This window comes from Phyllobates terribilis, unplaced genomic scaffold (assembly GCF_046119375.1).
Source record: "Phyllobates terribilis strain yellow unplaced genomic scaffold, ASM4611937v1 Scaffold_1__5_contigs__length_1240528914, whole genome shotgun sequence".
NCBI classification, from domain to species: domain Eukaryota; kingdom Metazoa; phylum Chordata; class Amphibia; order Anura; family Dendrobatidae; genus Phyllobates; species Phyllobates terribilis.
The window spans coordinates 391814899-391842357 of NW_027362761.1; the positions used below are offsets into that span (position 1 = coordinate 391814899).

Genomic DNA, 27459 nt, shown 5'->3' on the forward strand with positions numbered 1-27459 from the left:
CTGTTTCAACTGTATCTGCACTCAGGATCAGGCGCCCCCCCCTTTCCCCGACTGAGTGGCCAAATAGAAGCCATGTGGTCTGCCACTATTAGTGGTACACCACTATATATAAATCATATATTTAACTAATTATCTGCAAAAAAGGATATACAGTGGGTACGGAAAGTATTCAGACCCCTTTAAATTGTTCACTCTTTGCTTCATTGCACCCATTTGGTAAATTCTAAAAAGTTATTTTTTTTCTCATTAAAGTACACTCTGCACCCCATCTTAACTGAAAAAAAAGAAATGTAGAAATTTTTGAAAATGTATTAAAAAAGAAAAACTGAAATATCACATGGTCATAAGTATTCAGACCCTTTGCTCAGTATTGAGTAGAAGCATCCTTTTGAGCTAGTACAGCCATGAGTCTTCTTGGGAATGATGCAACAAATTTTTCACACCTGGATTTTGGGGATCCTCTGCCATTCTTCCTTGCAGATCCTCTCCAGTTCTGTCAGGTTGGATGATGAACGTTGGTGGACAGCCAGTTTCAGGTCTCTCCAGAGATGTTCAATTGGGTTTAGGTCAGGGCTCTGGCTGGGCCAGTCAAGAATGGTCACACAGTTGTTCTGAAGCCACTCCTTTGTTATTTTAGCTGTGTGCTTAAGGTCATTGTCTTGTTGGAAGGTGAACCTTTGGCTAAGTCTGAGGTCCAGAGCACTCTAGAAGAGGTTTTCATCCAGGATATCTCTGTACTTGGCCGCATTCATGTTTCCTATAATTGCAACCAATCGTCATGTCCCTGCAGCTGAAAAACACCCCCAAAGCATGATGATGCCACCACCATGTTTCACTGTGGGGATTGTATTGGGCAGGTGATGAGCAGTGTCTGGTTTTCTCCACACATACCGCTTAGAACTTTTTGGTGATAATTCTATCTTCGTCTCATCAGATCAGAGAATCTTATTGCTCATAGTCTGGAAGTCCTTCTTGTGTTTTTGAGCAAACTCTATGTGGGCTTTCATATGTCTTGCACTGAGGAGAGGCTTCCGTCGGGCCACTCTGCCATGAAGGCCCGACTGCTGGAGGGCTGCAGTGATAGTTGACTTTGTGGAACTTTCTCCCATCTCCCTACTGCATCTCTGGAGCTCACCCACAGTGATCTTGGGGTTCTTCTTTACCTCTCTCACCAAGGCTTTTCTCCCATGACTGTTCAGTTTGGCTGGACGGCCAGGTCTAGGAAGACTTCTGGTGGTCCCAAACTTCTTCCATTTAAGGATTATGGAGGCCACTGTGCTCTTAGGAACCTTGAGTAATGCAGAAATTCTTTTGTAACTTTGGCCAGATCTGTGCCTTGCCACAATTCTGTCTCTGAGCTCCTTGGGCAGTTCTTTTGAGCTCATGATTCTCATTTGGTCTGACATGCACTGTGAGCTGTGAGGTCTTATATAGACAGGTGTGTGCCTTTCCAAATCAAGTCCTAACAGATTAATTAATCACATCTGGACTCCAATGAAAGAGTAGAACCATCTGAAGGAGGATCACAAGGAAATGGACAGGATGTGACTTAAATATGACTGTCTGAGCAAAGGGTCTGAATACTTATGACCATGTGATATTTCAGCTTTTCTTTTTTAATAAATTTGCAAAAAATGTCTACATTTCTGTTTTTTTTAGTCAAGATGGGGTGCAGGGTGTTTTGTAATGAGAAAAAAAATGAACTTTTTAGAGTTTACCAAATGGCTGCAATGAAGCAAAGAGTGAAAAATATAAAGGGGTCTGAATACTTTCCGTACCCACTGTAAATAGCCACAACTCCTGCTCCTTTTGCTTTCTGCTCTACCCCTCCCCTCTCTCAGTACTAGAGATAACAGAAGGGAGATGGGGTTGTATTAGATTTGCAGTGGAGAGAGGAGAAAATAATCTAAAGTGTTATGGAGAACAGAGAAAACAGGCAATAAACAAGGAGGAAAGCACAATGAGAGAGGAAATAAGTGGAGTTCTGCAGCCGTGATGATACATGTAAGCAGGTGAATAAAGCATGATACACACAGAGCTCACATCGAGCAAGTATTACACCAAGAGAAAAATCTGGAACTTCGGTCAGGCTGCAAACTGCATATCAGGAGGTTGAAAATGAATGGAGGAATGAAGATTACAGACTGAAATTTGGGTATATTTTATTAACTAGTGATGAATGCTAACATACTTAAAAAATAATTTTTCAATGTCAAAGGTATCCATACACTTTAAGGCCTCGGCCTGTCCAATTGATACAATAAGCCTGTTGTAGCTGTCATGTTGCAACCATCATCCCCTCTTGATTCTAAGGTCTTATTTCCCCTGTAAGATTCTGCAGAATATGGATTCTCTTCATGTTACTATTATTTTAATACAGGGTTTAATGGACGACATCAGTATTTCTTATTACACAGAACTCTTGTTCTCGGATAAAGGCATGCAGAGCTTTATGGAGCTCCATTCTGTTCAGAAATGCTAGAATATAAACAATTATTCTACATAAAAATGTGTCCTTATTTTTTATCATTTGTTTTGGCAGGACTCATTTCTGTAACAAAATCACTATAACAGCATATAACATAAATCACTAATATACTTGTGCATTTTTATGGTGCAATGTTGGACTGGAGAAGTAAAGGTGACACAATGGATCATGTAGGATCTTTAGTTTCAATGAGAAGTCTTTATGTGATAGATGTCATTTTCAGTCAAACTGCTCCCCCTGGTGTTCAAAGGGTTAACAAAGATGTCTGCAATGGAAGGGGCCAGTGGAATCTCATCACAGTACAATAATGTTTACCCGTAGCTAGATTTGATCGATTCTCGTTTTCAATATTAGACTTATACATTTAAAATAGAGCAGAATTCTGCAGAAGGGTTTGCCAATTTAAGAACCATTCCTTAATAGAAGGATTAAAGGATCAGAATGTAGTTATATTGTGAACTCAAGGCCGATACTATACGATATTCTACTAGTACAGCATATGTACAGTCCTGCTCATCGTTATTAGCACCCATGAAGTTTAAGTACATAATGTGGAATATCCTGAAAAAAATGAATCTAGTGAAACAGTTTTTTTGTATAGAGACTCGTGTTAAATACAAAAGAGCAAATGATAAACAATAATTTAAAACTAAAAACAATGGGAGGGAAAAATAGAAAAACCTAAAGTCTGCTGTGTCACTGGTATTGGCACCCTTTACATTAATTTAGTATGGAAACACATTTTGACTCGCCTGTGGTAAATCATAAAAGAGATTCACCTGTGGTTAATTGTCGGTGCCATTGTAACATGAATTAGCCAATGAATGATGACTTCACTGTTTTAAAAAGTCACATGCTAGGCCCTGTTCCTTTGTCATAATGGTGAAGACAAAGGAGCTGTCTGAGGACATCAGAACAGCTATTATTAGCAAACACAAGACTTCCAAAGAATATAAAGCCATCTCAAAAGACCTTGGTATTCCAGTTTCAACAGTGTGCAATGTTATTAAGAAGTTTGCGAGCATGGAACCATCAAGAACCTCCCTGGACGTGGGGGAAAAAGGAAAATTGCCAAAAGATGTCTTTGATGGTTGGTACGAATGGTGGAAAAAACACCACGTCAAACATCCAAAGACTTGAAGGCCGACCTGGAACAGTCTGGGGTCATGGTTTCAACAAGTACCATACGTTGCAAAGTAAACCAAGCAGAGCTTCATGGACAAGGGCAAATGAAGAAACCATTGCTGAAGAAAAGTCATAAAAAGGAATGACTGATCTTTGCAAAAGAGCACCTTGACAAACCACAATCCTTCTGGAAAAATGTTCTGTGGACAGATGAAACAGAGATAGAGCTTCTTGGCAATGCAACGCAACAGTTTGTTTACAGATGGTGCAATGAAGCTTATAAGGAAAATAATACCTTATCAGCAGTTAAGAAAGGTGGAGGATCCAAAATGCTTTGGGGTTGCTTTGCTGCATCAGGTACTGGAGGCCTTGACCATATCACAGGAATCATGAAATCAGAGAAATATCAAGAGATTTTAGAGCAAAATATCCTACCCAGTGTAAGAAAACTTGGTTTGAGTCATGGGTCATGGGTCCTCCAGCAAGACAATGACTCAAAGCACACATCCAAAAGTACATAGGAATGATTGATAGATGAAAAATGGAATGTTTTAAAATGGCCAGAGTTCTGACCTCAGTCCCATTGAAAATCTTTGGGGTGAGCTGAAATCTACCATTGGGAAAAAGAACCCTGCAAACATTTAAGAGTTTGAACAAACTGCAAAAGAAGAGTGGGAGAACATTAAAGCTGAGAAGTGCAAGAAGCTTATAGATGGCTACAAGAAACATTTGGGGATTACTGTGGGAACCATAATACAGTGTGGAGGCTACTGTGAGGGCCATCATACAGTGTGGAGGCTACTGTGGGGGCCATCATACAGTGTGGAGGCTACTGTGGGGGCCATCATAGAGTGTGGAGGGCATTATACTACATAAAAGGGAGCTGTGATGACATCATAATGTGTATAGCGGAGCTGCACAGAGGGGAATCAGGTGACATTATTACTGTACATGGGGGATTCAGGGGACATTATTGCTCTATGTGGGGGAGCTCAGGACATTACTATATGTGGGGGGACTCAGAGGACATTACCGTAGAGAGGGAATTCAGGGGACATTATACCTGTACAAGGGGGATTCAGGAGACATTATTACTGTACAGGGAAAATTCAGGGGCCATTATTACTGTACAGTAGGGGAATCAGGGGACATTATTAAATGTTAAGTGGACACTTATTGTTATAGGGACAATCATTGCATTGTGGCTATCAAAGATGCACAGAGGGGGCATTATTACTTTCTAAGAGGCAAAATGTGGGCAAAGTTTTCTATGGCACTTGCACAGGGCATTAATATTTTCTAGGGGGGCAATTTTACCATCTAGAAGGAAGGCACAAAGGAGGCATTCTATTAGGGTATTTGTAAACGTTCAGTATTTGCAGCAGAAAAATCTTTTGCAAATACTAATGTGTTGGCAGGAAAAATGCAGCATAAAATACGTTTTTGATGCGTTTTTTTTTTTTTTAATACATTTTCCCCACTCATTTTGGTTGAAATCTGCAGCGAAAATGCTGAAGGAATTTGAAATGATACAGATTTAAATCTACTGCAAATCTGCAAGGAAAAAATAAGCAGTGTGTGCATGAGACTTCAGGAATCTCATTCACTTTGCTGGTACTAGGAACTCCTTCAGGTTTTGTGGCAGAAAAACTCGACAATACACAATGTGTGCACAGACCCTACGGAGCACAGTGGTGGGAATTACTGTGTGGGGCAGTAAGAGGAGCGATGTTGTACCACACAGCAGGTCCAGTAACAGGGAGACATATGGCAGCAGCGGCTCAGCATTGGGGTGGCAGCAGAATGAATTATCTGTGCAAGTTGGGAATAGATGAGGATGGTGCTAGAAATGTGAGAAGTCTTTGTTGTGAACTCTGCAGACTAGTCCTGGCTGGAAATGCTTAGGGGACCACTCAGACGTTTCACGCCCCCCTCTGAGCTACACCCCTAGCTACGCCTCTGAGTGGGATGATTATCATGGGGAAGATAGCGCCCCATGACTAGCCGTCCACTAATTGGCATATCGCCACTGCAGTTATAAAATATTTTTTTTTACATATCCAGAAATCAATAAGACAATAAAAGGGCTTGTGAAGAAGAGTATAATGGTAGCAATAAATATATGGTGGTAATATGGTGGCAATTTGGGAGACCTGGGGAAGATGACAGGTTCCCTTTGAAAAAAAAACATGTGTATTACTCACCTTCCCTGGTCCAGTGCTGAGACTCCACCGCTGCTCCTAGTGTCTGTTACTCAGCCAATAACTGAGCTTAGCGGCTCTGCCCGAGGTGGCGGCACAAGCTGCTGAGCTCACTAGTTGGCTGCGGTGCCGACATGATGTCAGCACTGTAGACAATTACAGACATCGAGAACAGCGACTGATACTTAGACCTAGTGAGGGTGAGCAAAGCACAGTATGACTGGAGCTGGGGGGAGCCTTTATCTGATACAGAAAGCACAAGAGAATTAGGCTTAATTGACACATCAGTTTTTTTTGATCAGTTTGGATTATCTCCAAAACACAGAACAGGTGTCAATCTTTCACTAAGGCTATGTGCCCACGATGCAGAAATGCTCAGGATTTTTTCCTGAGCGTTTCTGCATCTCCCTGGCAGAAAAAACACATGCGGATTGTACATGCGTTTTTCCTGCCAGGGACAAGAGGAAGTGAAGCGTTCTTCACATGCATTTCCGCATGCGGATTGACAAGCGCTTTCCAAGCGATTAGCACCACTTGGAAAGTGCTTAACAACTTGGTCACACTATATAAATCCATGCAAACTGCATGGATTTATATAGTGTGACCCGAGAGAGTGGTAAAAATAAAAAAATAAATATATACTTACCCACCGGTGTCCCGCTCACTCCGTTCTCCCTTGCCGGCAACAGTGAATTGAAAGACCTGCTGACGTCAGCGTCGCGTGACCCGTCACATGACTCTGACGTCAGCGCAGGTCCTTCAAATCATTGCAAAGTGCCGGGAAGCAAGGAGGAGCGCTGCGCGGGCCGACAGAAGGTAAGTATACATTTACTTTTTATTTTATTCTTTTTTTTACAGATTTTTTAATGGTACCTGGGTGTGGAGGAGACTCTCCTCTCCTCCACACCTGGGTACCATCCGCACATTAGAACGCATGGAATGCGCATCTATATATACAGTGATGCGTAATCCATGCGGTCTAATGCAAGTCAATGGCGGCGAAGACGCAGCGCTTCCGCAAAATAATTGGTAGTGCTGTGTTTTTTTCCACAATGATAATCCGCAACGGAAATTTCTGCAGCATGTGCACAGCACATGCGGATTATCATTGGGGAACATGGCAGGCCTTCTACCATGCGTTTTTAATGCGTTTCCGCAGCTACAAAAACGCTGCGGAAATGCATTAAAAACGCATCGTGGGCACACAGTCTTACGGTTTTTCTCTGTAAGTTCCATGTCTGGTTTTGGCATATAAACACTGATGAAAAACACTGGCCAAATACTGAATGTGTGAATAAGCCGTTACCATAAGCTGCACAGAATATAAGAAAGCAACAGGAAGAGGATGGTGATGGTGAATATTTATATATAAATTATATATATTACACTATATAGTTTTCGGCATGGGCAGCAGTCCTCTTCCCACTAGAGGGCAGTGTCGCCCCAGCTCTGGCAGCAGGAAGTAGAGCGGCTGCTGCTCTCTGTATTCGGGGCTGAGTGACCTTCCGTGTGACACAGACAGGGTGGGTGAGGCACGTGTGGGGAGCTCCGGATATTGTTCTGTGACTGCTCTTCCGTGTATGTGGGGATAATATTTGTACGGATACTGTGTATTCATTAGATTCAATGTGAGAGGTGACTGGTGTGCTGATAACACTGGGGGCCGGAGGGTGTAGAAAGGTCCTTGTCTGCTGCAGATAGGGGCTGATATATCAATATGGCCACGTTCACACGTTCAGTATTTGGTCAGTATTTTACCTCAGTATTTATAAGCTAAAACCAGGAGTGGGTGATAAATGCAGAAATGTGAGTGGACGTGAGGCGCTGATCCACATGCAGATTGTAATTTAGTTTATGTTCACACAGAGGTTCTTGATGTGGTTTTGCCGCTGATTTCGTGCCAAAATCTACTTTGAAAAAATGTTTCACCTCTGCTTACAACAAGCTTCCCCATCTATTTGAATAAGAACGGACATCTTGTGATTTGTTTTTGTTTTTTTTTGTTTCTTTTTTTTTCCTGTATGTTAAAAATCCTGTCAGGATGTTATTTATTTGGTGCATTTTCCAGTGATTTTTATCATAGTTTTTGCAGCGAAAACACTCCAAAAACCACACCATATTCATACATCCCACATAATTAAAAAAAACTCTTCAAAAACCATGCAGAAAAAATTCTGTGACTTTTTTTTTTAGAAGCGTTTTTTCAGTCAAGAAAATCCATGACAAAAACCTCTATGAGCTCGTCAATGTGACTGATTCTGTGTTTCCATGTGGGATTCTCAGAAATTGTCCAATGCGGGTGGACCGGTTTGTAGAGACAATGCTGATTATGTTCAGATTTCCCAAGGGTTTAGATGCACTGGCCATCGCGTGTGAACATAGCTTTATGACCATGTTCTTCCAGCATTAATACTGTTTTTTTTCTGCAGAAAATCTGCTATGGTTAACAGTTTAAGCAAAGTAGATGTGATTTTTATGAAAACTCATACCCACTGGGCATTTAGAGGTGCTGTTAAAGACTGCTTTTTTTCTTTATTGGTTCATATTTCTCTATAGACTTCTAGGACATAAAAATGCATGTAAATAACAGTCAAATCAGAGCAGATTTTTATAGCATATTTTGATGCAGAGGCCTGCAGAAAAAACACAGCAGAAATAAGCATAATTTTTGCATGTCCTTAGGGATATTTTGATTTCAGCCAACAAATGTTATTCTTTGTATAATGAAAATGTATACAATTTTCTTATTTTTCTGTATGAACTCAAGGGCTCAGCTTGTTCGAGTGACAGTACAGTAATTTACACCAGTGGATAATCAGAAAATGAACGTTCATCAGGTGATTGGATTGTTTATGCCATCTGCAGTGCCTCATCCTGTGTAAATGGGACGTGCTTATCATGTACTGTATATAGGGACAGAACAATCGGATTAACAATTGGTTTGTCCTCATTATTGCTCGTCAGCTTCTGTAAACTGGCCGCTAAAAGAGCGCTGAACGACGTCTAAATGCATCATTAGAATACATTCACTTTGTTTTAGGGCTCGTCACATTACTGCATTTTCTGTCTATGAAAAAACGGAAAGCACTTGGACCAATGTTATTTAATGGGGCAGTGCTGAGCAAACATGCTTGGATAATGTGCTATCCGAGCATGCTCAAGTGTAATTCGAGTATCTTCGGCATGCTCTTAAAATATGTTCGAATTCCTGCGGCTGCATATTTTGCGGTGGTAGACAAATACAACACATTCAGGGATTGCCTAACAATCAGGCAATCCCCGCATGTGTTGCGTCTGTCTACCGCCGCAAAACATGCAGCCGCAGGGAGACAAACATATTATCAGAGCACGGCAAAGATACTTGAACTACACTCGAGCATGCTCGAATAGCACATTCGCTCAACACTACTGAGGAGGAGTCTGCATGTGAAAAAATTCCTCTCACATTTGGTTTCCCTTTCCTATACCGCCTCTGTTTCACACTCTGTTGTTTTGTGAGTGTATTTGTATGATTGTAGTTTTCTTTTATCTCTGTGTGTTAACGCCTGTCTGTCTGGTTAGTGTTTTCCTATTCACTTTGGCTCAGATAAGGATTAAATTAGGAGCTAGATAGATACGAGAACCCGGCATCTCCATCATCTGGGTTAATCCAGGGGACAGGGATAGACTAGGGTGCCCCTATTTCGAGGGCTTGGGTCCCTTGTCACTACTTGACATTATCACGCTCCCCACCTTTTTGGATCCATTATGGATTTTGTGGCTGCTCTGGCAGGGCAGCTACAACTCTACCTGGAGGTGGCAGACTTACGATTCATGGCTTTGCAGCGCCTGTCGACTGCAGGCAAGCTGTGGTGGATTTCTGCCGGATAGGTTCTCTGGGCGTCGGGATAAGTTTATGGTTTTCAGGGAGGTCTGTAAACTTTATGTTAGATTATGTTCTCATTACTCAGGTACTGAGGAGCAACGGGTGGGGATCGTAATCTTTCTCCAGGGTGACCCTCAAACCTGGGCATTTTCTCTTCCATCTGATTCCCAGTTGCTTCAGATGGTCTAGGAATTTGTTCTGGCTCTGGGTCTCTTCTATGATGACCCTGACCGTTTTTCTCTGTCGTCCACTGCAGCAGGGAGACTGGCCAGCAGAGGAGTTTTGCTCTGAGTTCCGAGGGTGGTCTACAGATACTAGGTGGAATGACCCATCAGTCCAGTTCTGTCTGAGAGGGTAAAGGATGCCTTTGCTCTGTATGAGACCCCAGTTTCCCTGGAGGCGGCCATGGCTCTGGCTATCCGAGTGGACCGCCGTCTACATCAGAGACATAATAAGACACCTCTATTTTCAGGGGTCAGGGGTCAATGGAACCTAGAGCTGAGTCTACCAAGGAAACCATGCAGTAGGACACAACTCGTTTTACCGATCCTCTTGCAGTTCGGCACAAAGGTTAGTGTGTTTTTTCTGTGGTAAGAAGGGTAATTTTGTTGGTACTTGTCCATCTATACGAAAACGCAAACAGCCGCTGGAGAACTAAGAAACCCAGGTTGCGGGGAGGTTAGCAACCCGGTGTCACGGGTGTATCAGAGGTTACAGACAGTCGTCCTGCAGTGGTTTCTGGGAGATCTCTACGTTTGGCATTACAGACATCTTCTTAGTTGACCAATGCACCTGCGGTATTCCAGCATTTCATAAATTATATTTTCCATCATTTGGTGGGAAGTTTGTGGTGGTCTATCTGGGCGATATTTTGGTTTACTCACCTGATTTTGAGACTCATCGGGGGCATGTTAAGCAGGTGCTCCAGATATTAAGGGATAACAAACTTAATGCCAAACTAGAAAAATGTGTTTTCGCTTTTCAGGAGGTGCAGTTTTTGGGGTACTTGTTGTCACCTTCGGGTTTTCGGATGGATCCAGAGAATATCTGTGCAGTCCTTGACTGGGAACGTCCCGAGAACCTGAAGGCTCTACAACGTTTTCTGGGCTTTGCTAATTTTTATTGGAAATTCATCCAAAATTACTCTTATAGTGAAACCCCTTACTGGCATGACTAAGAAGGGGTCTGATTTTTCCAAATGGTCGGATGCTTCCCTCCAGGCTTTTTCTTCCTTAAAGAATCATTTTGCCACTGCACCTATACTCAGTCAACCCGATGTTTCTCAAGCCTTTATTGTGGAGGCTGATGCGTCAGATGGCGGGGTTGGGGCTGTGTTGTCTCAGGGTTCATCGCCTTGTAAATGGCATCCATGTGCCTTCTTTTCTAAAAAATTGTCTTCGGCTGAGAAAAATTATGACGAGGGTAATAGGGAACTTTTGGCGATCAAATTGGCATTCGAGAAGTGGCTACATTGGTTGGAGGGGGCTGTCCATCCTATTACTGTTATTACTGACCAGAAGAACCTGTCATATATCCAATCAGCTAAACGTCACAACCCTAGGCAAGCCAGATGGTCCCTGTTTTTTACTAAGTTCAATTTTGTTGTCACTTTTCGTCCAGGGGTCAAAAATGTCAACGCTGATGCTTTGTCCCGGAGCTTCCCTGGTGGCGGTGACCATGAGAACCTTGCCCCGATATTACAGAAAGGAGTAGTGATTTCGGCACATTATCCTGAACTGGAGGGTGAGGTGTTGGAGGCACAGGGGGACGCCCCTGCCTCTTACCCTTCAGGAAAGTTATTTGTACCATTTGATCTGCGCTGCAAAGTAATTAAACAACATCATAACTCTGTGCTTGCTGGGCATCCAGGTTGTAAGGCAACCGCGGACTCCTCTCTCATCGGCTGCTTGTAGTATTTGCGCGCGTTCTAAAGTTTCGTGTACTCGTCTGTCTGGTACTCCGCTACCTATCCCTAGAAGGCCATGGACACACTTGTCCATGGATTTTATTACTGACCTACTGGTTTCTGCAGGAAAAACGGTGGTTTTGGTGGTAGAAGATAGGTTCAGTAAAATGGTTCACTTCGTCGCATTGCCTGCACTTCCAAATGCCAAGACACTTGCTCAGGTGTTCACAAATGAGATTGTGAAGCTTCACGGGATTCCCTCCGATGTGGTGTCAGATCAGGGGACCCAGTTTGTTTCCAGGTTCTGGAAGGCATTCTGTTCTTGTCTGGGGGTGCAGCTGTTCTTTTCCTCCGCCTTCCACCCTCAGTCGAATGGTCAGACCGAGCGTGTCAATCAGAACTTGGAGACCTACCTCAGGTGTTTCGTCTCCGAAAATCAGGAGGATTGGGCTTCCTTATGATTGCGCTTCAGGAACTTCCTTATGATTGCGCCATTAATTTAATTGCTGGGGCCAAATTGCTTAAGAGCAGGTTGTATAATATTTCAGGTCCAGAGTGGCAGGCCATGAGGGACTATATCTCAGAAAGTCTGGCTATGGGTCATATCAGACCTTCCTCGTCTCCTGTTGCAGCAGAAAAAAGATGGTGGTTACGCCACAACCTAGATTTCCGTGAACTAAATCGGATCACAGTTTAGGATCCTTGTCCTCTCCCTCTCGTTACGGACCTATTTAACCAGATTGTCGCAGCTAAGTGGTTTTCTAATCTGGACCTCATAGGGGCATATATTCTCATCCGTATAAAGGAGGGGGATGAGTGGAAGACTGCTTGTAATACACGAGAGGGACAATACTAAAACCTTGTTATGCCATTTGGGTTGACTAATGCTCCCACAATTTTTCAGCACTTTGTAAATGACATTTTTTGTCATCCGGCAGGTAGATTTGTGGTAGTCTATCTGGACGACATTGATTTCCTCGTGTCACATCAGGTACATGTCAGGCAGGTCTTACAAGTATTCAGGAACAATACATTTCTCTGGTTTGACATATAATTTATGTTTTCGCATGGATCTGGCAAGAGTCCGTGTGGTACTGGATTGGGATCATCTTGAAGACTTAAAAGCTTTACAAAGGTTTTTATGGTTCACCAATTATTACCATAAGTTCATCAAGAACTTTTCAGTAGTGGCGAAACCACTGACGGATATGACCAGGAAAGGGACGGACTTTTCTAAATGGTCCTGTCTGGCCAGTGAGGCATTTGCTACTTTAAAGAGATAGAGATGTTTTGCTTCTGCGCCGATTCTTATCCAGCCTGACGTTACTCAGCCATTAATTGTAGAAGTTAACTCATCAGAGGTATGGGTTGGGACTGTATTGTCGCAGGGTCCGTGTGCATACTTCTCCAAGAAACGGTTGTCCGCCGAGAGAAACTATGACATTGGTAATAGGGAACTCTTGGCAATAAAGTGGGCGTTTGAGGAGTAGTGTTATTTTTTGGAAGGGGTAGTTCATCCCATCATCATGATCACTAATCATATAAATCTTTTATATTTGGAATCTGCCAAATGTCTGACACCTACAAAGACAAGATTGTCATTGTTCTTTACCAGATTCAACTTTTTTGTAGGCCAGGGGGAGAAGAGTATTAAGATGAATGCTTTATCTAGTCTTCCGCAGGAAGGAAGTAATTGCGAGCCGGTTCCTATATTATAGAAGGGTGTAGTTATTGCTACAACAAGTGCTTCTCACTAAATTAGAATATCATCAAAAAGTTAATTTATTTCAGTTCTTCAATACAAAAAGTGAAACTCATATATTATATAGAGTCATTGCAAACAGAGTGATCTATTTCAAGTGTTTATTTCTGTTAATGTTGATGATTATGGCTTACAGCCAATGAAAACACAAAAGTCATTATCTCAGTAAATTAGAATACTTTATAACAACAGCTTGAAAAATGTTCTTAAAATTCGAAGTGTTGGCCTACTGGAATGTATGTTCAGTAAATGCACTCAATACTTGGTCGGGGCTCCTTTTTCATCAATTACTGCATCAATGTGGCGTGGCATGGAGACGATCAGCCTGTGGCACTGCTGAGGTGTTATGGAAGCCCAGGTTGCTTTGATAGCAGCCTTCAGCTCGTCTGCATTGTTGGGCCAAGTCCTGCTCAAGAGTGAAATCTCCATCTCCAAAAAGCTTGTCTGCAGAGGGAAGCATGAAGTGCTCTAAAATTTCCTGGTAGACCGCTGCACCTACTTTGGTCTTGATAAAACACAGTGGACCTACACCAGCAGATGACATGGCTCCCCAAACCAGCACTTATTGTGGAAGCTTGACACTAGCCCTCAAGCTGCTTGGACTGTGTGCCTCTCCACTCTTCCTCCAGACTCTGGGACCTTGATTTCCAAATGAAATGCAAAATTTACTTTAATCTGAAAACAACACCTTGGACCACTGAACACCTTGGTCCAGGTATTTTTCTCCTTGGCCCAGGTAAGATGCTTCTGGCGTTGTCTACTGGTCATGAGTTGCTTAACACAAGGAATGCGACACTTGTAGCCCATGTCCTGGATGCGTCTGTGTGTGGTGGCTCTTGAAGCAATGACTCCAGTAGCAGTCCACTCCTTGTGAATCTCCCCCAAATTTTTGAATGGCCTTTTCTTAACAATCCTTTCAAGACTGCGGTTATCCCGGTTGCTTGTGCACTTTTTTCTACCATAGTTTTTCCTTCCACGTAACTTTCCATTAATATGCTTGGATACAGCACTCTGTGACAGCCAGCTTCTTTGGCTATGACCTTTGGTGGCTTACCCTCTTTGTGGAGTGTGTCAATGACTGCCTTCTGGACATCTGTCAAGTCAGCAGTCTTCCCCATGATTATGGAGCCTACTAAAACAAAGGTAACTTTTTAAACGCTTAGGAAGCCTTTGCAGGTGTTTTTGTTAATCATTTTAATTTACTGAGATAATGACTTTTGTGTTTTCATTGGCTGTAAGCCATAATCATCAACATTAACAGAAATAAACACTTGAAATAAATCACTCTGTTTGTAATGACTCTATATAATATGAGTTTAGTGAGAAGCAATTGTATATGTTCTGATCTGGAGAAGGAGGTCGTAGAGGCTCAGGGGGACTCCCCTGCAGCCTGTCCTCCAGGTAAACTGTTTGTCACTTTGAACCTCCATCTTAAAATTTTGAATGAACATCATGATTCGGTCCTGGCTGGACATCCTGGAAATAAAGCCACCACAGATCTTCTTATTCATCATTTATTCGTTCTCCCATGACAGCACCACGAGAGAGGATCCGCCCATCAAGGACAGGAAACCTACAGGTTAAAAAGGGCGGCACCTCTCTCTCGCCTCAGTTTAGGTTTCCTGTCCATGATGGGAGACCTCGCAGGCTTACCTGCAGAAGATGGTCTCTTGCCCCAGAGGGAGCCACAGGGCACTGGGATGGAGCTGTCGGTCCTGGGCCTCTGGAGACGCCACGGCAGGGCTCATTGGGGCACCTCCGTGTGCGTTGCGGCAGGCGTGACATCCCCTCACGGGAGGTAGATGTCTGCCATGTGTGGAGCCGCTAGCGGACGTCCTTCCCCCCCGCTGTACGAGGCAGGAGATCCGGGCTGCGCCGGCGGGGCACGTGACGTGCGCGGCCCTGTGACGTATTTCCGGTGCGTCGGGGACGTCACCGGAAGTGGGCGGAGCTCACGCGCGCAACCAGGAAGTGCGCGCGAGCATGAGGACGCCGAAGTGTCCACGAGGAAGACAATGTCAGCTGGGCAGGCGGCGTTGAGCCCACCTGGGGGAGGGGAACCACGAGGGAACAACTGACTCCCTCCTGGGTTTGTAAAAAAAAAAAAAAAAAAAAAAGAACAACCCACACATGGTACCTGGTATGGCCAGTATAAAAGAGTCCTGGCAACATACAGAGGTGCTTCCCAGCCCATTGTTACCTTGGTAGACATGGGAGATTCGCTGGAGCAGCTTTCACCTCAGCAAGAACAACTGCTGCAGGAGCAGCCCTCTGGGGAGCCCTCACAACTGGTGGTGCAACGTCATTCCCGGTCTGGGTCTAGTCGTTCAGCTAGGAAGTTCACCACTAAGAGCAGAAAAAATGGTCCGGTTCAGCGTGATTCCCCGCCGGTTATGATGGATTCTTCTGCTTCTACGGTACCAGATATTCTGTGGGGTAAGTGGAATCTTCGTGGAAGTTCTACTAATAGTTTCCTTCTCCTTTTTCTTTCTATAAACTCCTCTTTCAGAGCAAGAAATGTTCAGCTAAATCTAAACATAAAGAATGTGCCTTATGCAGCAATCCGCTCCCAGATGCATATATTAAGAAATTGTGCCAGCTGTGTATTAACAAAGTAATGACGGAGGAAACCCCGGAGTTTTCCCTGGGCCTAAAGACTTTAATTAGAGAGGAAATAGGCAAGGCTTTGCAAGGCTCAGAATCTACTCATATTTCTCGGGAACCTCAGCCGGGTTCAGACTCTGACGTTTCCTTCTGATAGTGAATCGGATAGACAGTGTTTTCCTCTGCAGGAGGTTGATGCCTTGGTAAAAGCTGTCCGGTCTACCATGGGCATTGTAGACATGAGGGCAGAAAAATCTGTGGAGGACGTAATGTTTGGTGGATTAGGTCAGAAAAAGAGAAAAGGTTTTCCCGTGAATACAAAAGTTAAAGACCTCATTGATAGAGAGTGGAAAAAACCCGACAGGAAGGGCAGTGTTCCTCCATCTTTCAAGAGGAGATACCCATTTGAGGATGCCATATGTTCCCCTTGGTCAAAAGCACCAAAGCTGGACGTTGCTGTTGCTAAAGCGGCAAAAAAGACTTCCCTCCCGTTTGATGACATGGGAGCATTAAAAGACCCCCTGGACAGACGAGCCGATACCTTCTTAAAAGATGCATGGGAGACAGCTGCAGGAGCACTGAGACCAGCAGTAGCAGCCACCTGCACATCTAGAGCCCTGATGGTTTGGTTGGAACAGTTAAACAGTCAGCTAAGGGATGGTGTCTCTAGGAAGGAGATTATTTCTTCCCTTCCACTGGTTCAGGGTGCAGTGGCCTTTCTTGCTGATGCATCTGCGGACTTAGTCAGATTGGCAGCAAAGTCATCAGCTCTGTCAAATGCGGCTCGACGAGCGTTATGGATTAAATGCTGGCCTGGGGATTTACAGACAAAGTCCAGACTGTGTACAATCCCTTGTGAAGGGGAATATCTCTTTGGCCAGACTATGGACGAATTGTTGGAGAAGGCCGGAGATCCTAAGAAGGGTTTTCCATCGGTACCTCTACCCTCCTTTAAGAGATCTTTTCGGAAAAGAAAATTCATCCGAAGAAGATTCTTCAGGGAACCGGACAAGTCCGAAGAAAGAGGTCGAAAAGGTAGAGGCTTTCTCTTTGATTCATCTCCAAAAAATGAGCAGAAGCCAGGGAATGCACAATCAGCCCAGGTGGGAGGGAGATTGTCATTATTTTTCCCAGCTTGGGAACAGATTTCTCATAGTAATTGGATTTTGAGCCTGATTAAATATGGTCTAAAATTTCAATTTCAAGCTTTTCCTCACAAGAGATTCATGATTGTTCCCTCTAGTTCCTCCCCAGAACGCCAGACTGCCCTTGTATCGGAAATTCAAGTCTTAATAAGGAAAAACGTCCTGATTGAGGTTCCGGATTCAGAAAAGGGTCTCGGATTCTACTCCCCGCTCTTCTTGGTCCCGAAATCGGATGGGAGTTTCAGGACAATTCTAAATCTAAAATCTTTAAATAGCTTCCTTAAAGTAGACACTTTCAAAATGGAATCCTTGAAAACAGTAATAAAATTGCTTTTTCCCCACTGTTATATGGTAGTTCTCGATCTCAAGGATGCGTATTACCATATTCCCATTCATAGTTACTATCAGAAATACCTGAGGCTGGCCATTGAAATTGAGGGGGTGGTTAAACACTTTCAGTACACTGCACTTCCCTTTGGGTTAGCAATAGCCCCGCGAATTTTCACCAAATTAATGGCAGAGGTTATGGCCCATATAAGAGAAAGAGACATTCTAATAATCCCTTACCTGGATGATCTCCTGATAGTGGGAAACTCTTTTGTTCAATGCGAGGCCCACCTTCGGGTGACCATGTCTGTCTTGGAGGGCTTGGGGTGGTTTCTAAATTTGGGAAAATCTAGATTAACTCCACTCAAAGCTCAGCAGTATCTGGGGGTCATTTTAGATTCTAAAAAACAGTTATGTTTTTTATCTGAAGAAAAAATTACTAGAATCCAGGGTTTGGTAAGACAGTGTATGGGTAAAGCCATGTCGCTATTAGGGACCTTAACCTCGAGTTTTTCCGCAGTTCGTTGGTCACAATTTCATTCAAGGGCTCTTCAGTGGGATGTATTGTATAACAACTCAGTCCTAGAGGGACATTTAGACCGTGAGTTTACCCTGTGTCCTCGGGCCATACATTCCCTTCATTGGTGGTTACGACACGATAATCTTTCTAGGGGAGTCCCCTGGGAGTGTAAGCCAATGGCAGTCTTAACTACAGATGCGAGTGCTGCAGGTTGGGGAGCTCACTTCGAAGGAAACTTAGTTCAGGGGACCTGGTCAAGGAGTGAGGTACAGTTGTCATCAAATGTTAAGGAGCTTTTGGCGGTGGATTATGCGTTCAACAAGTTCCTTATATATTTACAGGGCCAGCATGTCCGTATACTCTCGGACAATCAAGTCTCGGTAGCTTATATAAATCACCAAGGGGGAACCCGCTCAAGAGACTTAATGAGGGTAGCGGACAGACTTCTTCAGAAGGCAGAAGATCATTGTCTCTCCCTTTCGGCTATTCATCTAAAAGGGAAAGAAAACGTCACAGCGGATTTCCTAAGCCGTACTTCCATAAAAGAGGGAGAATGGTCCTTGAATCCTCAAATCTTCTCCAGAATTGTGGCAATGTGGGGTCTTCCGACAGTGGACTTATTTGCGACAAAATCCAACCGGAAGGTGACAACATTCTGTTCCCTAAACCCCAGAGAAGAACCCCTGACAGTGGACGCCTTTATGGTTCCCTGGAAATTCCCTCTGGCATATGCATTTCCTCCCATGATCCTGCTTCCAGCAGTTATAAGGAAGATCAGGGCAGACAAGGCCAGAGTAATACTCATATGCCCCTTTTGGCCCAAAAGACCGTGGTTCCCTTGTCTCCGAAAAATGTCCATATCAGATCCCTGGATCCTTCCGGAGATTCCGGACCTTCTCACTCAGGGTCCGGTTTCCCATCCTCCAGCCTCGAGTCTCCATTTGACGGCGTGGAATTTGAGAGGGTGCTGTTAACCAACAAGGGATTCCCCGCAAATGTAGTAAATACTCTCTTGTCTAGCAGAAAACCCGTTACCACCCGCATTTATGCTAGGACCTGGAGGAAGTTTTTATCATTTACTGAATTTAAACCAGAGGAGGGGTCCCCTATTGGGAAAATACTAGAGTTTCTGCAGCGGGGCTTAGAGTTGGGGCTTACCACTAGTACCTTAAAAGTACAGGTGTCGGCTTTGGGAGCTTTGTTTTCTTCCGATATTGCAGCTAATTATTGGATAGCACGATTTATGAAAGCTTCCTTTAGGTGTAGACCCATTATCAAAGCAAAATCCTCTCCCTGGGATTTGAATTTGGTCCTAGATGCCTTAACTAATCCTCCTTTCGAGCCCCTAGATTTAGCCTCCCCAAAAATTATTTTCCTTAAAACAGCCCTGTTAGTGGCCCTGACTTCAGCCAGAAGAGTGAGTGACATACAGGCTCTTTCCATATGTCTGCCATTTACTCAGATTCTGGATGATAGGATTGTATTAAAACCTGACCCAGCCTTTCTTCCAAAAGTAGTCACTCGGTTCCATAGAACTCAGGAGGTAGTTCTCCCAACTTTTTGCTTTCCCCCCAAAAATCAAAAAGAAGAGAGGCTACACACTTTAGACGTGAGGAGGTGCGTACTCAAATACCTACAGATTTCACGCAGTTTTAGGAAGGATAATTCCCTATTTATATGCCATCAGGGGGCTAGAAAGGGTTGTAAGGCCTCAAAGTCTATGATTGCAAGATGGATTAGAGAGGCCATATCCCTCGCCTACTCCTCAGGGAATAAGGAGGTTCCGGAGGGGTTGAGAGCTCATTCCACCAGAGCGATAGCAACCTCCTGGGCGGAGAAGACAGGGCTTTCCATCGAAGAGATATGTAAGGCTGCCACTTGGTCTTCTCCTTCTACCTTTTATAGGCATTATAGATTGGACCTGGGTGTGTCTGCCGATCTCACCTTTGGGAGAAGGGTGCTTCAAGCAGTGGTCCCTCCCTAATTTCCTTTTGTCTCTGTAATTCTCTCGTGGTGCTGTCAAGGGAGAACGAATAAAGCCTTAGTTACTTACCGGTAATGGGATTTTTTGGAGCCCATGACAGCACCCGTATATTCCCTCCCTTCACTGGTGTTTTGCACTCCCCTAGAGTTGGCTTTCCTTTGTTTTGTGCACCTTTGGGAGAAGTTGGTGAAAGTAATGTACTTAATGTAATGATGTGTTTATTGTAACTAACCTTGGCGGTCCTCTCATGCTCTGTTAACTAAACTGAGGCGAGAGAGAGGTGCCGCCCTTTTTTACCTGCAGGTTTCCTGTCCTTGATGGGCGGATCCTCTCTCGTGCTGTCATGGGCTCCGAAAAATCCCGTTACCGGTAAGTAACTAAGGCTTTTTGGTGGTCTAGGGTGCTCCAGGATTGTCTGGAATACGTAGCTGCCTGCAGTATTTGTGCACGTTCTAAGACCCCACATACTCATCCGTCCAGGGCTCTTCATCCTTTGGCGATTCCTTGTAGACCATGGACTCATTTGCCTGTAGATTTCATCACTAATCTACCCGTATCAGCAGGGAACACTGTAATATTTGTGGCGGTGGATAGATTCAACAATATGGCTCATTTCTCTGTGCTACCTACTTTACCAAATGCCAAGACTTGGGTGCCAATTTTTATTAAAGAAATCATGAAATTACGTGGGATTCCATCTGTTATTGTTTCTGACCAGGGGGTTCAATTTATTTCCATATTTTGGAAGACGTTTTGTGCTCGCTTAGGGTTTCATCTTTCATTTTCATCCGCCTTTCATACTCAGTCTAATGGGCAAACTGAAAGAGTGAACCAGAATCTTGAAACATATCTTAAGTGCTTTGTGTCCGAGAATCAGCTGAATTGGTTTTCTACCTCTAGCTGAGTTTGCTGTCAATAACCGTTGTCATGAATCTACTGGCAAGTCCACGATTTTCAGGGCATACAGTTTTCTTCCACAATTCTGTTCCTTCAATGGGAATCTTTCTTCAGGAGGAATGGTTTTCTTCATCTATTACTTCAGTGTGGCAAGGTGTTCTTAATAATTTTAGAAAGATGGGGTCCAAATATAAGAGTATGGTTGATCAGAGACACTTGGTTGGTCTGGACCTGTGTGTCGGTGATTTGGTGTGGTTGTCCTCGAGAAACATTATGTTGAAGTTTCTTTCTTGGAAACTAGGACCCAGGTTCATCAACCCCTATAAGATAGTTGCCGTTGTTAATCCTGTAGCATTTCTCCTTGCTCTGCCACCTACTTTTAAGATTTATAATGTGTTTCACTGATCACTTCTCAAAAACTATATTGCTTCCTCTGAACCATCTCCACCACCACCTTCCCCAGTCATTGTTGATGGGAATCTGGAATTCTAGATAGCGAAGATTATCGATTCATGCTTGGTACGCCGGTCTCTTCAATATTTGGTTCAATGGAAGGGTTACGGTCCTGAGGAGTGAATGTGGGTACCAGCATCTGACGTTCATGCGATGAGGTTGGTCCAGTCTGTTCACGCTTCACATCCAAATAAACCTGGTTCTGAGGTTCTGGAGGCCCCTCTTAGGAGGAAGGGGGGATTGTCACTGGGATACTGTAACAGAGAGGGGCCAGAAGATCGTGGCATTTGGTTACACAATCTCCTACACTTATTAGAACTGTTTCACCATCCTATTAAACAGTGCAAGTTTTCCCTGCTGTCATGGCAAGGGTTAATCTGTTCAGTTGATCTCCTGGAGTTCTCCATCTTGAATTGTCTAAGTTATTCTGTGTTGGCCACTTCACTCTGGTATATATGCTCACCACTGGCACTTGGGAGTTGCCAGTGATAGTTCTACTTCCTGGTTTGGTGGTGAAGGACAAAGTACAGTGTTTGGAGTTGGTGGTTGGAGAGTTTTTCTGGAGATTGCTTAGTGGAGCTGGTTTGCATGTCTATCTTTATCCTCTCACATTTGATCTCCCCTTCCCATATCTCCTCTGATTCCCACTCTGTTGTTTTGTGAGTGTATTTGTACGATTGTAGTTTTCTTTTATCCCGAAATGTTAACCCCTGTCTGCCTGGTTAGTGTTTTCCTATACACTTCGGCCCCTCACCTCCATGGTTGGGGGAGGGATCAGATAAGGGTTAAGTTAGGAGCATAGATAGGTACAAGAACCCGGCGTCTCCACCATCCGGGGAAATCCAAAGGACAGGGATAGACTACAGCGCCCCTAGTTTGAGGGATCAGGTAGGTGCCCACAGACTCTTGTCACTACGTGACATGGTGTCACTAATCTAAGTTCCCTGCCCTTTGTATTATGCTCACTAGCCGCCGCCATCGTTGTCATCTGTTCTCGGCGCCGCTCCAGTCCAGTTCTGCTAGCTGTGTTCTGCCAGATTGCTCCAGTGTATTTGGGCGAGCCCAAAGCCACAACTCAATGTAAGTCTATGAGAGACAGAACGAGGCTCTCATAGACTTACACTGAGAACTTGTGACTGGTATTTCTGACTTTCGGTCAGTCAGAAGTTACGGTCACAAGATTGAGGATAGGGACTGGAGTGACGCCGGGAAGAGCTGAAAACTGCAACTGGTAAGTATAAGGCTATGTGCACACGATGCATATTTGAAGCAGAAGTTTCCTGAGCGTTTCTGCATCTCCTTGGCAGAAAAAAATGCATGCAGATTTTACATGCGTTTTTGACAACTTTATTGAGCTCCAAAAAGCACATTTGGTGGGACATTGCTTAAACCTTGGATTACCATCAGAACTGGGGTGAGTATATTGGTTAATTTGAATGATTAAATAATGTGTCTGTTGTATTTCAAATAAAGTGTTTACTCTGTGTCTGTGTTTAACTCTTTACTTTAAGTTTGGTCATGAAAAGGTCTGATTGACACCTTGTCATAACCAAACAAAAGAGCTAGGTGTCAGCTAGTCCCATTCACCCAATCTTCATTAGCATTTCCATTCATGTAATTTATGTGGCTGCTGTGAGCTGGTATTTTTAGCCTGGGAAGGTGCCATTTGCAAACATGGTCCCTGGCCATAATTAACATCTCATAGCTGGTTCGTTAGCCGCTATGTCCCCCCGATCAGCACTCAGCAGCGATTTGGACACAGCGTATTTTTGTTGAGTCCAAAACACGTTTTTTCTAATGCCGCACTTTTGTTGTCGGTACATGTGAATCCAGCGCATATAATGACACTTCAGTCGGTCAAAATCTGCAGCGGAGACTAGCATGTCCACTACAGAAATTTGCGAGTGAATTTTGGTACGTGGCCACGGTCAGGAGCTGCTGCAGGTTTGACGCTGCGTGATTATACAGCATCAAACCCGCAGCGTTAAGATGTCACGTAATAGTGGATGGGATCTCTAGAAATCCCATGTCCACTATGCGTGCATCTGAGGCTGCGGATCACCCGTGAACACTGATATGCAGCGTGTCTTTCAGGACCGCAGCATGTCAAATTCTCTTGTGGAATCGCTAGTCTGCGCAACAGAATTTTGATGACTAGAAAGTATTGAATGTGGTAAATCCGCATGGTTCAGTGAAGACATGTGGATTTCGCTGCTTTCAATAGAATGCAATGTTTTGGACGCAGCAAAAAATATGCGTCCAAAGCACTGCTACGTCTGGATCGTGGGCACAAAATTAAAAAAGAAAAATGGCGTGGGCTCCCACGCCATTTTTATAACCAGCAGAGGGAAAGCCGACCACTGGGGGCTGAAATTAGTAGCTCGGGAAGGGGCCATTAGCCAACAATGTTCCCTGGCTATTAATATCAGCCCATAGCCGTTTGTTTAGCCTTTACTGGCTAGCTTACAGGGGGACCCCAGAAAAAAATTAACCAGAAAAGGCTAAATTAGACAGCTGCAGGCTGATATCGATAGCCAGGGAAGGGGCCATGGATGCTACAACCCTCCTCGGCTATTAATATCACCCCTCAGCAGTCCCAGAAATGGCGCATCCATAAGATGCGCCAAATCTGGTGCTTAGCCTCCGCTCTTCCCACTTCCCTGCAGCGGTGCTGAGTGGGGTAATAGGGTTGGGGTTCACGTCAGCCTTGTATCGGCGGTTGACGTGAAGCCAAGGTTAGTAATGGAGGACGTCTATAAGATGCCCCCATTGCTAACTGCGTAGTAAAATGGTCGCCGCCTTTTCAATAAAAACACGGCTAGAATAAGGTATTTTAATGAAATAAGCACAAGGTTTTAAATTTTTTTTTTATTGCACTAGTCCACAAAGCCATCGATCTCCTGGAAAAAACGTAAAATAACAAACAACCATATTCCTCACCTGTCCGCCATCAACGACGCAGTCCACGTACCGCCAACAATTGTCCCATGACGATCAATGTCACTTCTACAGCAGTGACATCAGCAATCATGATGTCACTGCTGTAAAAGACAGCAGTGTATACTGACAGGGGTGCAAAATCACTCCTGTCAGCATACATGCTGCTGCAGGAGGTCACTACGTTTTATCAGCTGAATATCAGCTGATCAGCCCCGGTGAACTCTCACTGCCATCACCCTGGGAACTTTCGACTGAAAGTTCCCAGGGTGAGGTTACATTAGCAATCAGCTGATCGCTGACATCACCGCAGGTTATGGCAGCTCAGTACACTGCGGGGAGCGAGCCCGCTGCCGGGAGGAGAGGATAGCCGCCGGGGACAAGGAGGACACCGGGGGGCACCGGACAGGTTAGTATAGAGGGTTTTTTTTATTTTTACTTTGTTTTTTCTTTTTTTTACAGCGCGTGGTAGCCGGCTTGACTGGGAAGACTAGTGCTCCTCCCATCCACGCTGCTCCCGCTGTTATCAGCAGGAGCGGCGGTCGGGATGAGAGGAGTTGTAGTCCTCCTCTCCAACCTGGGTATCACCCGCAACGCATTTCCGCCGCAAATTCCAACTCCAGTACTGAAATAAATAAAAACACGCTGGATTGGAACTTTAAATGGGTCTTAGGTTAAGTTTAAATGAGTGTTGATCTTTACAACCACACACATCCACGAATTGCGGACATGACTAGCTCTGTTTGCCAGTCCGTGTAGCTGATAGTTGTAGAAACTGCTTACTTTATACATGCTTCTGTCTGTTCTGTAAATTGGACCAGACTAGGACATTCTGAAATTTTTTCAGACAGACCTGACGTCCATGAGGAAAAGCACCCATGTACACCACTAACATTGATCCGTTTGGGAGCAAAAAATTCAATAAAACAACAAAAAAACTCTCTCACCAGTTAAAACCCCTTGTGAACCTCCATTGTACCCTGTTTACCTACTAATAGTAGTCATTTGTTATAGCGGCCCAGCACATGATCACTGCAGTGGAATAGTGACTGCAGCACTAACACCAGCAGGTACACCATGTAAGCATTGTGTCTAGTGATTGGCTGGAGTCGTTGTATGTTTGTTCAGCAATGACACATAAAAAATGTAAAAGTTTTTCAGAATTTTCTTTGTTTCGGTCTTATTTTTGATTTTGACCTAAAAATAAAAACAAATATACTTACCGAATCTGCACTACTTAAAAGTGGCCTTGGTGCTTAGGCACATGACAGAAAGAATAGTATGGAACCAATCAGACACTGTAGTACATGGTCTGTATATCCACAGATTTTCTCCTTGAGGACCAATGGTTCTCTGGGAGAATGCCCCAGCACATGTGCCATTTGACGGAGCATATCACATTTTTTGGAGTTTTCTGATTTTTGCACAAGCTGACGGGAGAGGCCTCCCTGTGCCTCTGTATGACATTAGAATTATAGTAGAAGGTCCTAGTAGAAGGACCATGCACCACTATGGAGGCCCTATTATACTGTAGCTCTGTACATACTGAGCTACAATATGGCCAGGTACGTCGGTCAATGAGGCTGATTCGTCTGCGTTTTCTACAAATCCCACAGTATAGTAGGGTCAGATGTAATTTAGTTGGCTTGTACGATGCTGTTCATAACTTGCATAAATTACCACATGGAATAGAAGAAGTCAGATATCAGTAGTAGAAGCTGCAATGTTTTCATAAGAAGACTCTTGTGATATGTAGCAACACATTAATTAACACAAGATAATGTTTTGCTTCTGAGACAAGCCTGACAGATTACTTTCTAGAGAGAACGTGTGGAAGCTGTTTGTTGCAATTCCCCATGGTGTAGGCTGATTATCCATTACTTTATGGACAGTAGCATTTTGCTGATTCTCAAATTGTGGCACGTGATATGGGATTCTTCACACTATTTTTTAGGGGGTGTTTTAAAGTTCATGGAAAACACATTTCAAAACGCCAGTAAATTTATTTAGGAAAAAGCTGCGGAGCAAAAAGCGCAATAGAGTCTTTTCCGATATTAAAGAACAATAAGGTGCAGAGAAGTACTCACCTGGTAAAGTTGTGTATCGCACAACAAGGATCAAGCTGCTGCAGTCCCACGGGTTATAAAGCCGTTGACATGCCAGAAGAGAAACAATAGGCGGGTCGTCTGTGCTGCTGATGCAGATCCGAAAGAATGGTCCAGGTCTTTTTCATCAGGATATAACCACATACAAAGGCTCCATGTGACTGCACACTTGTGAATCTTCACAGCGTGCACTGTGAAAATTCTCTGGTGCCGTTGGTGAAACCAGGCGGTCATGTAACCGCAAGTATGCGATATGCATAGCTCCGGCCACATTCTGATTAGATGTGTGTGGCCTCGACCAATACAAGTGAATTGAGCGAGGCTGTGCACTTTTAGTCGGAATGTGACCGGGAGTATGCATATCGCATACTTGCGGTTACATGACCGCCTGGTCTCACTGCTGGCACCAGAGGATCCTCACAGTGAGTGCTGTGAGGATTCACAAGTCTGCAGTACCATAGAATGATTGCAGACTTTCATGAAAAACCTGGACAACCCCTTTAACTCTGCATTTTAAGTTCCATTTCTCTGTTCCATTTTGGGAACTGAGACACATAATTCATGTGGACAACGGTTCCATTACTTAACAGATGCAAACGTAAATTGAAACAGAATAGTGTCATTGAAAGTAACGATGTTTCTATGGTTTCCAGTTTATGTTAAAAAAACAGTATAGCCGGTCGGTTTTTAAGTCAGAGCAGTATTCCTATGTCAGTATTTTTTATTTATCAGTATTTGAAAAACAGATCTTGCATTGTAGCCAAAATACACAGAAAAGATATTTTCAAGTGTAGTTTTTTTTTTTTTTCAGTGATTAAAGAAGTTGTCCTGTCCAAACCGATAAGTCTGCAGTCACTCTTTCTGACAGCAGACTTATGAATCCCCCCAGAGCAAGCACTGTGCGCCGCTGGGATCTGCCGGTTTCAGACCCGGGAATGGAGGGAATGTATGAGTTATACATACTCCCGGCCAGTGGGCATGGCCTCGCTCTATACACTTGTATTGAGCCGAGCCCACGCCCCATTTAGTGACGCGGCTGTCTAGCGGGCAAGGAGAACGAGGCTGTGCCCACTGGCCCGGGAGTATGTATAAGGCATACATACCCTCCGTTCCCGGGTTGGAAACCGGCGAATCCCCACA

General features: G+C 44.0%; 1 protein-coding gene across 2 annotated transcripts in view; it reads left to right on the forward strand.

The window, feature by feature from the left end:
* The window catches only part of CUNH5orf63 (chromosome unknown C5orf63 homolog), a 182762-nt gene that overhangs the window by 21492 nt on the left and 133811 nt on the right, over positions 1–27459 (forward strand). The window contains exon 1 of one of the 2 annotated variants that reach the window (XM_073676644.1): positions 8622–8651. The exons of the other annotated variant lie outside the window; for it this stretch is intronic. Coding sequence (XP_073532745.1) covers positions 8637–8651 — 15 coding nt within the window. The 5' untranslated portion in view covers positions 8622–8636. Of the gene's footprint in view, positions 1–8621; positions 8652–27459 lie in introns of those variants that run through there. 2 annotated transcript variants of the gene reach the window in all.